Source organism: Arachis stenosperma, chromosome 6 (assembly GCF_014773155.1).
Source record: "Arachis stenosperma cultivar V10309 chromosome 6, arast.V10309.gnm1.PFL2, whole genome shotgun sequence".
Taxonomy (NCBI): domain Eukaryota; kingdom Viridiplantae; phylum Streptophyta; class Magnoliopsida; order Fabales; family Fabaceae; genus Arachis; species Arachis stenosperma.
The window spans coordinates 27,978,160-27,989,884 of record NC_080382.1 but is presented as its reverse complement, the minus strand read 5'-3'; the positions used below and the strand labels follow the sequence as shown (position 1 = coordinate 27,989,884).

At 41.7% G+C, this 11,725-nt stretch overlaps 1 protein-coding gene across 1 annotated transcript; it reads left to right on the top strand.

Moving 5' to 3' along the window:
- Nucleotides 1–3,322: 3,322 nt before the first annotated feature.
- LOC130933934 (uncharacterized) lies at nucleotides 3,323–4,758 on the top strand. The gene is made up of 2 exons (XM_057863532.1): nucleotides 3,323–3,478; nucleotides 4,309–4,758. The coding sequence occupies exons 1-2, from the start codon at nucleotides 3,323–3,325 to the stop codon at nucleotides 4,756–4,758; spliced, it is 606 nt and encodes a 201-aa protein (XP_057719515.1).
- The last annotated feature ends 6,967 nt before the right edge of the window (nucleotides 4,759–11,725 follow it).

The following is an 11,725-nucleotide window of genomic DNA, read 5'->3' as shown; positions in this document are numbered from 1 at the left end:
GATTGATTTTGAATTGACAATGATTAAGTTGATGGGTATTTAGATTAAGCATTTTTATTTACTTTGTTAATTACTTTAATTTCAGTTTTTTGTTTTCTTCTTTCTTTTAGCACTTGAGTTTCCAGTTGTTCATTGTATATATATCCATTCTAACAAGAAGCACACTAACTATTTGATACTTTGCATAAATCAAATTTGACTTACCCACCCTTCTTCTAAAGAGGGTGATAACCCTTGTCTTAGATTCTGTTTTATACTATGTATGACAGGGAGAAGAGGAGCTGCAACCTCCTACGATTCTGAACCTAAGAGGACATTTTAGGATTGAGAAGAGAGGCAGTGGCCAGAGGCAAAAGGGTTGTTGGTAAAGAAGAAAAAGAAGAAGAGAATCCAATTCAAAACATGGAAGGTGAAGCACATAATCATCAAGATGAAGTAGTGGGCAACCATGCCCCTCCCCTACAAGAAAGAAGAATGCCAGGCTCTTATATCAATCCCAATCCTAGGAATTGTGGGAGCAACATCTTGAAATCCACCATACATTCCAACAATTTTGAGCTCAAACCACAGCTAATCACTCTTGTTCAGAATAACTGTTCATTTGGAAGAAATGCTTAAGAAGATCCAAATCAATATCTAACCAAATTCTTGAGAATCTGTGACACAGTGAAGGCTATTGGTGTTCACCCTGACACCTATAAACTGCTTTTGTTCCCCTTTTCTCTAAGGGATAAAGCATCTAAGTGGCTGGAATCCTTTTCAAAGGAGAGTTTGACAACTTGGGAAGAAGTGGTGGATAAGTTCTTGGCAAAATTTTACCCTCCCCAAAAAGTTAACAAGTTGAGAGTTAAGGTACAAACATTTAGACAACAAGATGGGGAGACTCTCTATGAAGTTTGGGAGAGATATAAAGAGCTAACAAGAAAATGCCCCCCAGACATGTTCAATGAGTAGGTACAGGTGCATATTTCCTATGAAGGATTATCTCAAGAGTCAAAGAAGGCTCTAGATCACTCTTCAGGAGGTTCTCTCAATAACAAGAAGACAGTTGAAGAGACCATAGACATCATAGAAACTGTGGCTAATAATGAGTATTTCTATGACTTCGATAGGAATCCAAGAAGGAGAGTGATGGAGCTAAACCACATCGATGCTCTGCTGGCTCAACACAAGGTGACCACAACCCAATTAGCAGCTCTAACCAAGCAAATGAAGAAGAATCAAGTCTCAGTAATCAACACTCAAGCACCTATACAAGAAGGAGATAACCAGAAGTTGAATGTGAATGGGAGCAAGCCAACAATGTGAACAATTCATCTAGACAACCATATGACCCCAATGTTAAAACATACAACCCAGGTTGGAAGAACCACCCAAATTTTGGGTGGAAAAACCAACAAAACCACACCCAAGATCACAAACCATACCATTTTAATCAGTACAACAACCCTAACCATCAATCCAACAATCATAGACTCTACCACAACTCACATAATGCCCCCTATCACTCCAACCAACAACCACACATCAACTATTCTCAAAATGTATCATCTCCAATCCCACAACCATGTGATGACAGTGGCAACTTTGCAAAATTAGAAGCCATGATGGCATGGTTAGCAGGAGACATTGCCACTGTTGCAGATAGACAATTGCAAGCTGAAAAAAAATATAGATTCAATCTAATAGGAGGCCAGATCCAACATAAAGAACTAAGGGACATCAATCTCAAAAACTAAAATCACAATTAAGGTACCTATCCAAGCAGATACCAATGCCTACAAATACATTTCCAAGTGATACCATGACTAATCCAATAGGGGAATACAAGGCGATCATACTAAGAAGTGAGAAGGTGGTGAATGAGACATCCTCAAGCCACAACTTACAAGAAAAAGAATCTATAAATGACTCAGAAACTAAGAAGGAAGAAGAGATACCTGCTCTAGTCCCACCAAAACAAGTCTTGAAGCCCTATGTATCAAAAGCACCCTACCCACAAAGGCTGAGAAAAGATGGGAAGGACAGCCAGTTTTCTAGGTTCTTGGAGATCTTTAAGAGGCTTCAAATTAATATCCCTTTTATTGAAGCATTAGAGCAAATGCCACTCTATGCCAAGTTCCTAAAAGAGCTCATGACAAAGAAAAGAAACTGGGGAGAAAAGGAAACTATGGTGCTCACAGAAAAATGTAGTGCTATTATACAAAAGAAGCTTCCCCAAAAGATGAAAGATCTTGGGAGCTTTTAAATCCTTTGCATCATAGGGGACATAAGCATTGAGAAGGCATTGTGTGATTTGGGAGCTAGCATCAACCTTATGTCCTTGGCCATAATGAAGAGAATGAGAATCGAAGAGGCAAACCAACAAGGATGGCACTCCAACTAGCTGATAGGACATTCAAGTTTTCCCATGGAGTAGTGGAAGTCTTGTTGGTTAAGGTGGGAGAGTTCATCTTTCCAACTGATTTTGTGGTGCTTGACATGGAAGAAGAGGCTAAAACATCAATCATACTAGGGAGACCATTCTTGGCAACAGCTGGGGCTATAATTGATGTACAAAAAGGAGAGTTAGTCCTAAGACTGCATGAAGAAAAGATGGTGTTCAATGTTTTCACTGCAATGAGCTACCCAAAGGAGTCCATTGGTGAATGCATTATGGTAGACATAATGGAGAAGCTGGTTCAAGGAGTCTTAGAAGAAGAACAATATGAAGAAGCAATGGAGCAAAATCAACAAATATCATGTGGTGAACAACCACAAGAAATCATAGAAAGCTCAATCATGCTAGACAAGGCAAACAAAAAGGAAGTGGAAGCACCAAAATTAGAGTTAAAGACCCTGCCTCCAAGCTTGAAGTATGCCTACTTGGGTGACAATGACACATATCTAGTAATCATCAACTCAAGCTTGAGTGAAGAACAAGAAGAGAAGCTCATCAATGTGTTGAGGCAACACAAGGATGCCATAGGGTGGACACTTTCAAATTTAAAGGGGATTAGCCCTTCAATGTGCATGCATAAAATTATTCTTAAGGAGGATGCCAAGCCCTCAATACAGCCCCAACGAAGATTGAATCCAACAATGAAAGAAGTGGTACAAAAAGAAGTGCTGAAGTTATGGCAAGCAGGGGGTGATTTACCCCATCTCAGATAGCCCTTGGGTGAGTCCGGTTCAAGTAGTTTCCAAGAAGGGGGGGATCACAGTTGTGTCAAATGAAAGAAATGAATTGATACCAACAAGAACAGTGACTGGATGGCGCATGTGTATAGACTACAGAAAGCTCAATGAAGCCACAAGGAAGGACCATTTTCCTCTACCATTCATGGATCAAATGTTAGAGAGGCTTGCTAGACATGAGTACTACTGTTTCTTGGATGGATACTTAGACTACAACCAGATTGTAGTGGATCTCAAAATCCAAGAGAAGACTTCTTTCACTTGCCCTTATGGTGTTTTTGCATATAGACGTATGCCTTTGGTTTGTGCACTGCACCTGCCACATTCCAAAGGTGCATGTTGTCCATTTTTTTGATATGATTGAGAGGTTTATTGAGGTTTCCATGGATGATTTTTCAGTGTTTGATGACTCCTTTCCTAATTGCTTACACCACCTTGCCTTGGTGCTCAAGAGATGCCAAGAGACTAACTTAGTTTTGAACTGAAAAAAGTGTCATTTTATGGTTACTGAAAGGGTAGTCTTTGGCCACAAAATCTCTAAGAAAGGCATAGAGGTAGATAGAGCCAATGTGGAATGTAAAAGCAATTGAAAAATTACCCCCACCTTGCAATGTAAAAGCAATTAAGAGCTTCTTAGGAAATATTGGGTTCTATAGAAGGTTCATTAGAGACTTTTCAAAGATTGCCAAACCTCTAAGCAACTTGCTTGTCTCTAATGTACCATTCATCTTTGATAGAGAATGTATGCAAGCCTTTGATGAGCTTAAAAGCAAGCTCTCCTCTGCACCTATTATAGCACCACCTAACTGGGACTTGCCTTTTGAATTAATGTGTGATGCATCAAATTTTGCTATTGGTGTTGTTTTAGGATAAAGGAGAGACAAGCTAGTGCATGTCATCTACTATGCTAGTAAGGTTCTTAATGAAGCCCAAAGGAACTACACCACCACAGAAAAATAACTTCTTGTTATAGTTTTTTCTTTTGATAAATTCAGATCATATCTCATTAGGTCTAAAGTCATTGTGTTTACTAACCATGCAGCTCTCAAATACTTGTTAACCAAACAAAAGTCCAAGCCTAGACTGATAAGATAGATCCTACTACTCCAAGAATTCAACATTAAACTCAAGGATAGAAGTGGAGCAGAAAATAAGGTGGCTGACCACCTATCAAGGATACCAAATGAGGAGAATAAAGCATACAGCCCTGGGGTAAATGAAAGCTTCCTGGATGAGCAATTGATGATGATTCAAGAGGCTCCATGGTTCGCAGATATAGCCAACTTCAAGGCGATTGAAGAGCTACCTTCCAACATCAACAAGAACTTAAAAAGGAAGCTCATCAATGATGCCAAGTACTACATTTGGGATGAGTCTTACCTCTTCAAGAGGTGTGCTGATGGGATTCTAAGAAGATGCATCTCTCATGAGGAAGGACAAGAGATTCTTTGGCATTGCCATGGATCCATCTATGGAGGACATTTTAGTGGAGAAAGGACTACAACCAAAGTGTTGCAATGTGGATTCTTTTGGCCTACAATATTCAAGGATGCAAATGAGTTTTTAATAGGGTGCAATTGATGACAAGCCATCATATACTCATTTTTTTAAGCTAATTTCACTTGTTTCACTAGTTTTTATGCACTTTCTTGCATCCTAAGTAAGTAATTTGGAATGAAAATGCATAACTTCTTTAAATCAAACAACCACCATTAAATTGATGCTAAATCATGAGGTTTGAGCTAAAATTAATTGATTTTTAATGATTTATAAACCTTATGAGTTTAGAGATACTTTGATTGGTTATTTTGGTTTCTTGTAGGTGAAGAAAGGAAGAAAAGAAGAAAAACGTGGCTTAAGAAGTGTGACCATGGGAGGAGAAGTGTGGTGCAACATAGAAGGAGGAAGCAAACACTGCCCTCCACAAGGGCACACTGCCCTCCAGGAGAGCAGCATAGTGAACCAAGCTTCCAAAGAAATTCTGCCCTGCCCTCTTCAAGAGCAATATCGGGCTCATCAAAGAAATAAATTAAAGGAAAAAGCTTACCAATGCTTGCCACAAGGTTCGAACTCATGAGCAAGGGGGAGTGGGGGAGCGCTACTCACAAAGGAAAATAAGCCAAAAATTGGCCAAAATGCTCCCAGCCAGTCTCGAACATGGAGGCTTCACTAAGAAAGCAAGGAAGCTGCACCACTTGAGCGCTACCCTGATGATGTCCAAGACTTGGCACGCGAAATATTTTAAATGCACCATGACGCACACTGCCCTGCCCTCCACAAGGGCAGGGCAGCATTTCTTGATGCATAGCCAGTGCACAAAATTGACGCGCACCAAGGGAGTCTCGACCAGCAGCAGCGCGCGTGGGCAGAATCTGGCGCACCAAGAAAACTCTGCCCTGCCCTCCACAAGGGCAGGGCAGCATCCTGCAGCACCACACGCACGCAACAAGGGCCGCACGCATCATTTTCTGCCCTGCCCTCCACAATGGCAGGGCAGCCTCCTGGGAGCTACTTCCTCATGGCCTGAAATTGGATTAAAAATCCAATTAAATTCATTTCTTCACCAAATCAAAAGCCCATTGGTGCGCGAAATTGTGAACAATACTTTTCACAACTCTCATAATCCCTGGTCATGAACTCCAAAAAACTTGGTGGTTCAATTCCATGGCATTACACAACTTCGCACAACTAACCAGCAAGTGCACTGGGTCGTCCAAGTAATACCTTACGTGAGTAAGGGTCGATCCCACGGAGATTGTTAGCATTGAAGCAAGCTATGGTCATCTTGTAAATCTTAGTCAGGCAGACTCAAATGTATATGATGATGAACGAAAATAACATAGAAGATAAAGATAGTGATACTTATGTATATCATTGGTGTAAGAGCTTCAGACAAGCGTATGAAGATGCCTTCCCTTCCGTTTCTCTGCTTTCCTACTGCCTTCATCCAATCCTTCTTACTCCTTTCCATGGCAAGCTCGTGTAGGGTTTCACTGTTGTCAGCAGCTACCTCCCATCCGCGCAGTGAAAGCTAATGCACGCACTCTGTCACAGTGCTGCCAATCACCGGTTTGGTTCCCTCCCCTACCGGAATAGAATCACTCTTTTGCGTCTGTCACTAATGCCCAGTAGGTTACAGGTTTGAAGCACGTCACAGTCATTCAATCATTGAATCCTACTCAGAATACCACAGACAAGGTTAGACCTTCCGGATTCTCTTGAATGCTGCCATCAGGTCCTGCCTATACCACGAAGACTCTGATCTCACGGAATGGTTGGCTCGTTTGTCAGGCGAGCACTCGGTTGTCAGGCGATCAACCATGCATCGTGCAATCAGGAATCCAAGAGACATTCACTAAGCCTCAGATGCTTGTAGAACAAGAATGGTTGTCAGTCACCTTGTTCATGGGTGAGAATGGTGATGGGCGTCAATCATCACCTTCATCATGTTGAAGAACAAGTGATATCTTGGATAAAGAACAAGCGGAATTGAATGGAAGAACAATAGTAATTGCATTAATACTCGAGGTACAGCAGAGCTCCACACCTTAATCTATGGTGTGTAGAAACTCCACCGTTGAAAATACATAAGAACAAAAGTGATCATTGGTTTCGGCCCCCAAAGAGGGAACCAGAAGAACCAACCCCTGATCTAAGAACTAGATGTCCAAAGATGAAAATACAATAGTAAAAGGTCCTACTTATAGAAAACTAGTAGCCTAGGGTGTACAGAGATGAGTAAATGACATAGAAATCCACTTCCGGGCCCACTTGGTGTGTGCTTGGGCTGAGCAATGAAGCATTTTCGTGTAGAGACTTCTCTTGGAGTTAAACGCCAGCTTTTATGCCAGTTTGGGCGTTTAACTCCCAATTAGGTGCCAGTTCCGGCGTTTAACGCTGGAATTTCTGTAGGTGACTTTGAACGCCGGTTTGGGCCATCAAATCTTGGGCAAAGTATGGACTATCATATATTGCTGGAAAGCCCAGGATGTCTACTTTCCAATGCCGTTGAGAGCGCGCCAATTGGGCTTCTGTAGCTCCAGAAAATCCACTTCGAGTGCAGGGAGGTCAGAATCCAACAGCATCTGCAGTCCTTTTGAGTCTCTGGATCAGATTTTTGCTCAGGTCCCTCAATTTCAGCCAGAAAATACCTGAAATCACAGAAAAACACACAAACTCATAGTAAAGTCCAGAAAAGTGAATTTTAACTAAAAACTAATAAAAATATACTAAAAACATACTAAAAACAATGCCAAAAAGTGTACAAATTATCCGCTCATCACAACACCAAACTTAAATTGTTGCTTGTCCCCAAGCAACTGAAAATCAAATAAGATAAAAAGAAGAGAATATGCAATGAACTCCAAAAACATCTATGAAGATCAGTATTAATTAGATGAGCGGGGCTTTTAACTTTTTGTCTCTGAATAGTTTTGGCATCTCACTCTATCCCTTGTAATTCAGAATGATTGGCTTCTTTAGGAACTTAGAATCCAGATAGTGTTAATGATTCTCCTAGTGAAGTATGATGATTCTTGAACATAGCTATTTATTGAGTCTTGGCTGTGGCCCAAAGCACTCTGTCTTCCAGTATTACCACCGGATACATACATGCCACAGACACATAATTGGGTCAACCTTTTCAGATTGTGACTCAGCTTTGCTAAAGTCCCCAATTAGAGGTGTCCAGGGTTCTTAAGCACACTCTTATTTGCCTTGGATCACAACTTTATTTCTTTCTTTTCTTTTTTTTTTTTTCGAAAAATTTTTTTTTCGAATTTTTTTTCTTGCTTCAAGAATCATTTTTAATGATTTTTCAGATCCTCAGTAACATGTCTCCTTTTTCATCATTCTTTCAAGAGCCAATATTCATGAACCACAAATTCAAAAGACATATGCACTGTTCAAGCATACATTCAGAGAACAAAAGTGTTGCCACCACATTAAAATAATTAAACTATTATAAAATTCAGAATTCATGCAATTCTTTCCTTTTCAATTAAGCACGTTTTTATTCAAGAAAGGTGATGGATTCATAGGACATTCATAACTTTAAGGCATAGACACTAAGACACTAATGATCACAAGACACAAGCATGGATAACCATAAGCATAAAAATCGAAAAACAGAAGAATAAAGAACAAGGAAATCAAGGAACGGGTCCACCTTAGTGATGGCGGCTCTTTCTTGCTCTTGAAGATCCTATGGAGTGCTTGAGCTCCTCAATGTCTCTTCCTTGTCTTTGTTGCTCCTCCTTCATGATTCTTTGGTCTTCTCTAATTTCATGGAGGAGAATGGAGTGTTCTTGATGCTCCACCCTTAGTTGTCCCATGTTAGAACTCAATTCTCCTAGGGAGGTGTTTACTTGCTCCCAATAGTTTTGTGGAGGAAAGTGCATCCCTTGAGGCATCTCAGGGATCTCTTGATGAGAGGGGTCTCTTGTGTGCTCCATCCTTTTCTTGGTGATGGGCTTGTCCTCATCAATGGTGGTATCTCCTTCTATGTCAACTCCAACTGAATAACAGAGGTGACAAATGAGATGAGGAAAGGCTAACCTTGCCAAGGTGGAGGTCTTGTCCGCCACCTTATAGAGTTCTTGGGCTATAACCTCATGAACCTCTATTTCTTCTCCAATCATGATGCTATGAATCATGATGGCCCGGTCTATGGTAACTTCGGACCGGTTGCTAGTGGGAATGATTGAGCATTGTATGAACTCTAACCATCCTCTAGCCACGGGCTTGAGGTCATGCCTTCTCAATTGAACCGGCTTTCCTCTTGAATCTTGCTTCCATTGTGCGCCCTCTTCACATATGGTTGTGAGGACTTGGTCCAACCTTTGATCAAAGTTGACCCTTCTAGTGTAAGGGTGCTCATCTCCTTGCATCATAGGCAAGTTGAACGCCACCCTCACACTCTCCGGACTAAAATCCAAGTATTTCCCCCGAACCATAGTGAGATAATTTTTTGGATTCGGGTTCACACTTTGGTCATGGTTCTTGGTGATCCATGCATTGGCATAGAACTCTTGAACCATCAAGATTCCGACTTGTTGAATGGGGTTGGTAAGAACTTCCCAACCTCTTCTTCGGATCTCATGGCGGATCTCCGGATATTCACCCTTTTTGAGTGAAAAGGGGACCTCGGGGATCACCTTCTTCAAGGCCACGACTTCGTAGAAGTGAACTTGATGCACCCTTGAGAGGAATCTATCCATCTCCCATGACTCGGAGGTGGAAGCTTTTGCCTTCCCTTTCCTCTTTTTAGAGGTTTCTCCGGCCTTGGATGCCATAAATGGTTATGAAAAAGCAACGCTTTTACCACACCAAACTTAAAATGTTTGCTCGTCCTCGAGCAAAAGAAGAAAGAAGAGAGTAGAAGAAGAAGAAATGAGGAAGAGGGGGAAGGTGGTGTGTTCGGCCAAGAAGGGTAAGAAAGGGTGTTTAGGTTGTGTGAAAATGAAGGGTTGAAGAAGGGTATTTATAGGAGAGAGGGGGGGTAATGGTTCGGCCATGGAGGGTTGGTTGGGAGGGAAAGTGGTTTGAATTTGAAGGGTGAGGTTGGTGGGGATTTATGAAGGATGGATGTGAGTGGTGAAGAGAAAGATGGGATTTGATAGGTGAAGGGTTTTTGGGGAAGTGGTATTGAGGTGATTGGTGAATGGGGAAAGAAGAGAGAGAGTGATGGTGGGGTCCTGTGGGGTCCACAGATCCTGTGGTGTCAAGGAAAAGTCATCCCTGCACCAAATGTTGCTCAAAATCACGTTTTGAGCTATTTCTGGCGTTAAACGCCGGGCTGGTGCCCATTCCTGGCATTTAACGCCAGGTTGTTGCCCTTTACTGGCGTTTAACGCCAGTCTGGTGCCCTTTTCTGGCGTTAAACGCCCAGAATGGTGCCAGACTGGGCGTTAAACGCCCAACAGCTAGCATTACTGGCGTTTGAACGCCAGCTTCTTCTTCTCCAGGGTGTGCTGTTTTTCTTCCTGTTTTTCATTCTGTTTTTGCTTTTTTCATTGTTTTTGTGACTTCTTATGATCATCAACCTACAAAAAAGATAAAATAACAAAAGAAAATAGTTAACCATAAAACATTGGGTTGCCTCCCAACAAGCGCTTCTTTAATGTCATTAGCTTGACAGAGGACTCTCATGGAGCCTCAGAAATGCTCAGAACCGTGTTGGAACCTCCCAACACCAAACTTAGAGTTTGAATGTGGGGGTTCAACACCAAACTTAGAGTTTGGTTGTGGCCTCCCAACACCAAACTTAGAGTTTGACTGTGGGGGCTCTGCTTGGCTCTGTTTTGAGAGAAGCTCTTCATGCTTCCTCTCCATGATGATAGAGGAATGTCCTTGGGCCTTAAACACCAAGGATTCTTCATTCACTTGAATGATCAACTCTCCTCTATCAACATCAATCACAGTCTTTGCTGTGGCTTGGAAGGGTCTGCCAAGGATGATGGATTCATCCATGCACTTCCCAGTCTCTAGGACTATGAAGTCAGTAGGGATGTAATGTCCTCAATCTTTACCAAAACATTCTCTACAAATCCATGAGCTTGTTTTCTTGAATTGTCTGCCATCTCTAATGAGATTCTTGCAGCTTGCACCTCAAGGATCCCTAATTTCTCCATTACAGAGAGGGGCATGAGGTTTACACTTGACCCTAAGTCACACAAGGCCTTCTTGAAGGTCATGGTGCCTATGGTACAAGGTATAGAAAACTTCCCAGGATCCTGCCTCTTTTGAGGCAGTTTCTGCCTAGACAAGTCATCCAGTTCTTTGGTGAGCAAAGGTGGTTCTTCCTCCCAAGTCTCATTTCCAAATAACTTGTCATTCAGTTTCATGATTGCTCCAAGGTATTTAGCAACTTGCTCTTCAGTGACATACTCATCCTCTTCAGAGGAAGAATACTCATCAGAGCTCATGAATGGCAGAAGTAAGTCCAATGGAATCTCTATGGTCTCATTTTGAGCCTCAGATTCCCATTGTTCCTCATTGAGGAACTCAGAGGAGATTGGTGCACGCCCACTGAGGTCTTCCTTAGTGGCGTCCTCCTCCTCTCTTTCCTCTCCATATTCGGCCATGTCTATGGCTTTGCACTCTCCTTTTGGATTCTCTTCTGTATTACTTGGGAGAGTGCTAGGAGGGAGTTTAGTAACTTTCTTGCTCAGCTGACCCACTTGTCCTTCCAAATTTTTGATGGAGGACCTTGTTTCATTCATGAAACTTTGAGTGGTCTTTATTAGATCAGAGACCATTGTTGCTAAGTCAGAAGTATTCTGCTTAGAACTCTCTGTCTGTTGCTGAGAAGATGATGGAAAAGGCTTGCCATTGCTAAACCTGTTTCTTCCACCATTATTGTTATTGAAACCTTGTTGAGGTTTCTCTTGATTCTTCCATGAGAAATTTGGGTGATTTCTCCATGAAGAATTATAGGTGTTTGCATAGGGTTCTCCTAGGTAATTCACCTCTTCCATTGAAGGGTTCTCAGGATCATAGGCTTCTTCCTCAGATGAAGCTTCCTTAGTACTGCTTGGTGCATTTTGCA

Coding starts and splice junctions, on each gene's coding strand:
- LOC130933934 (XM_057863532.1), top strand. CDS start 3,323: ATGGATCAAATGTTAGAGAGGCTTGCTAGACATGAGTACTACTGTTTC. Junction 3,479..4,308: donor CATATAGACGTATGCCTTTG/GTTTGTGCACTG, acceptor ATTAAACTCAAG/GATAGAAGTGGAGCAGAAAA.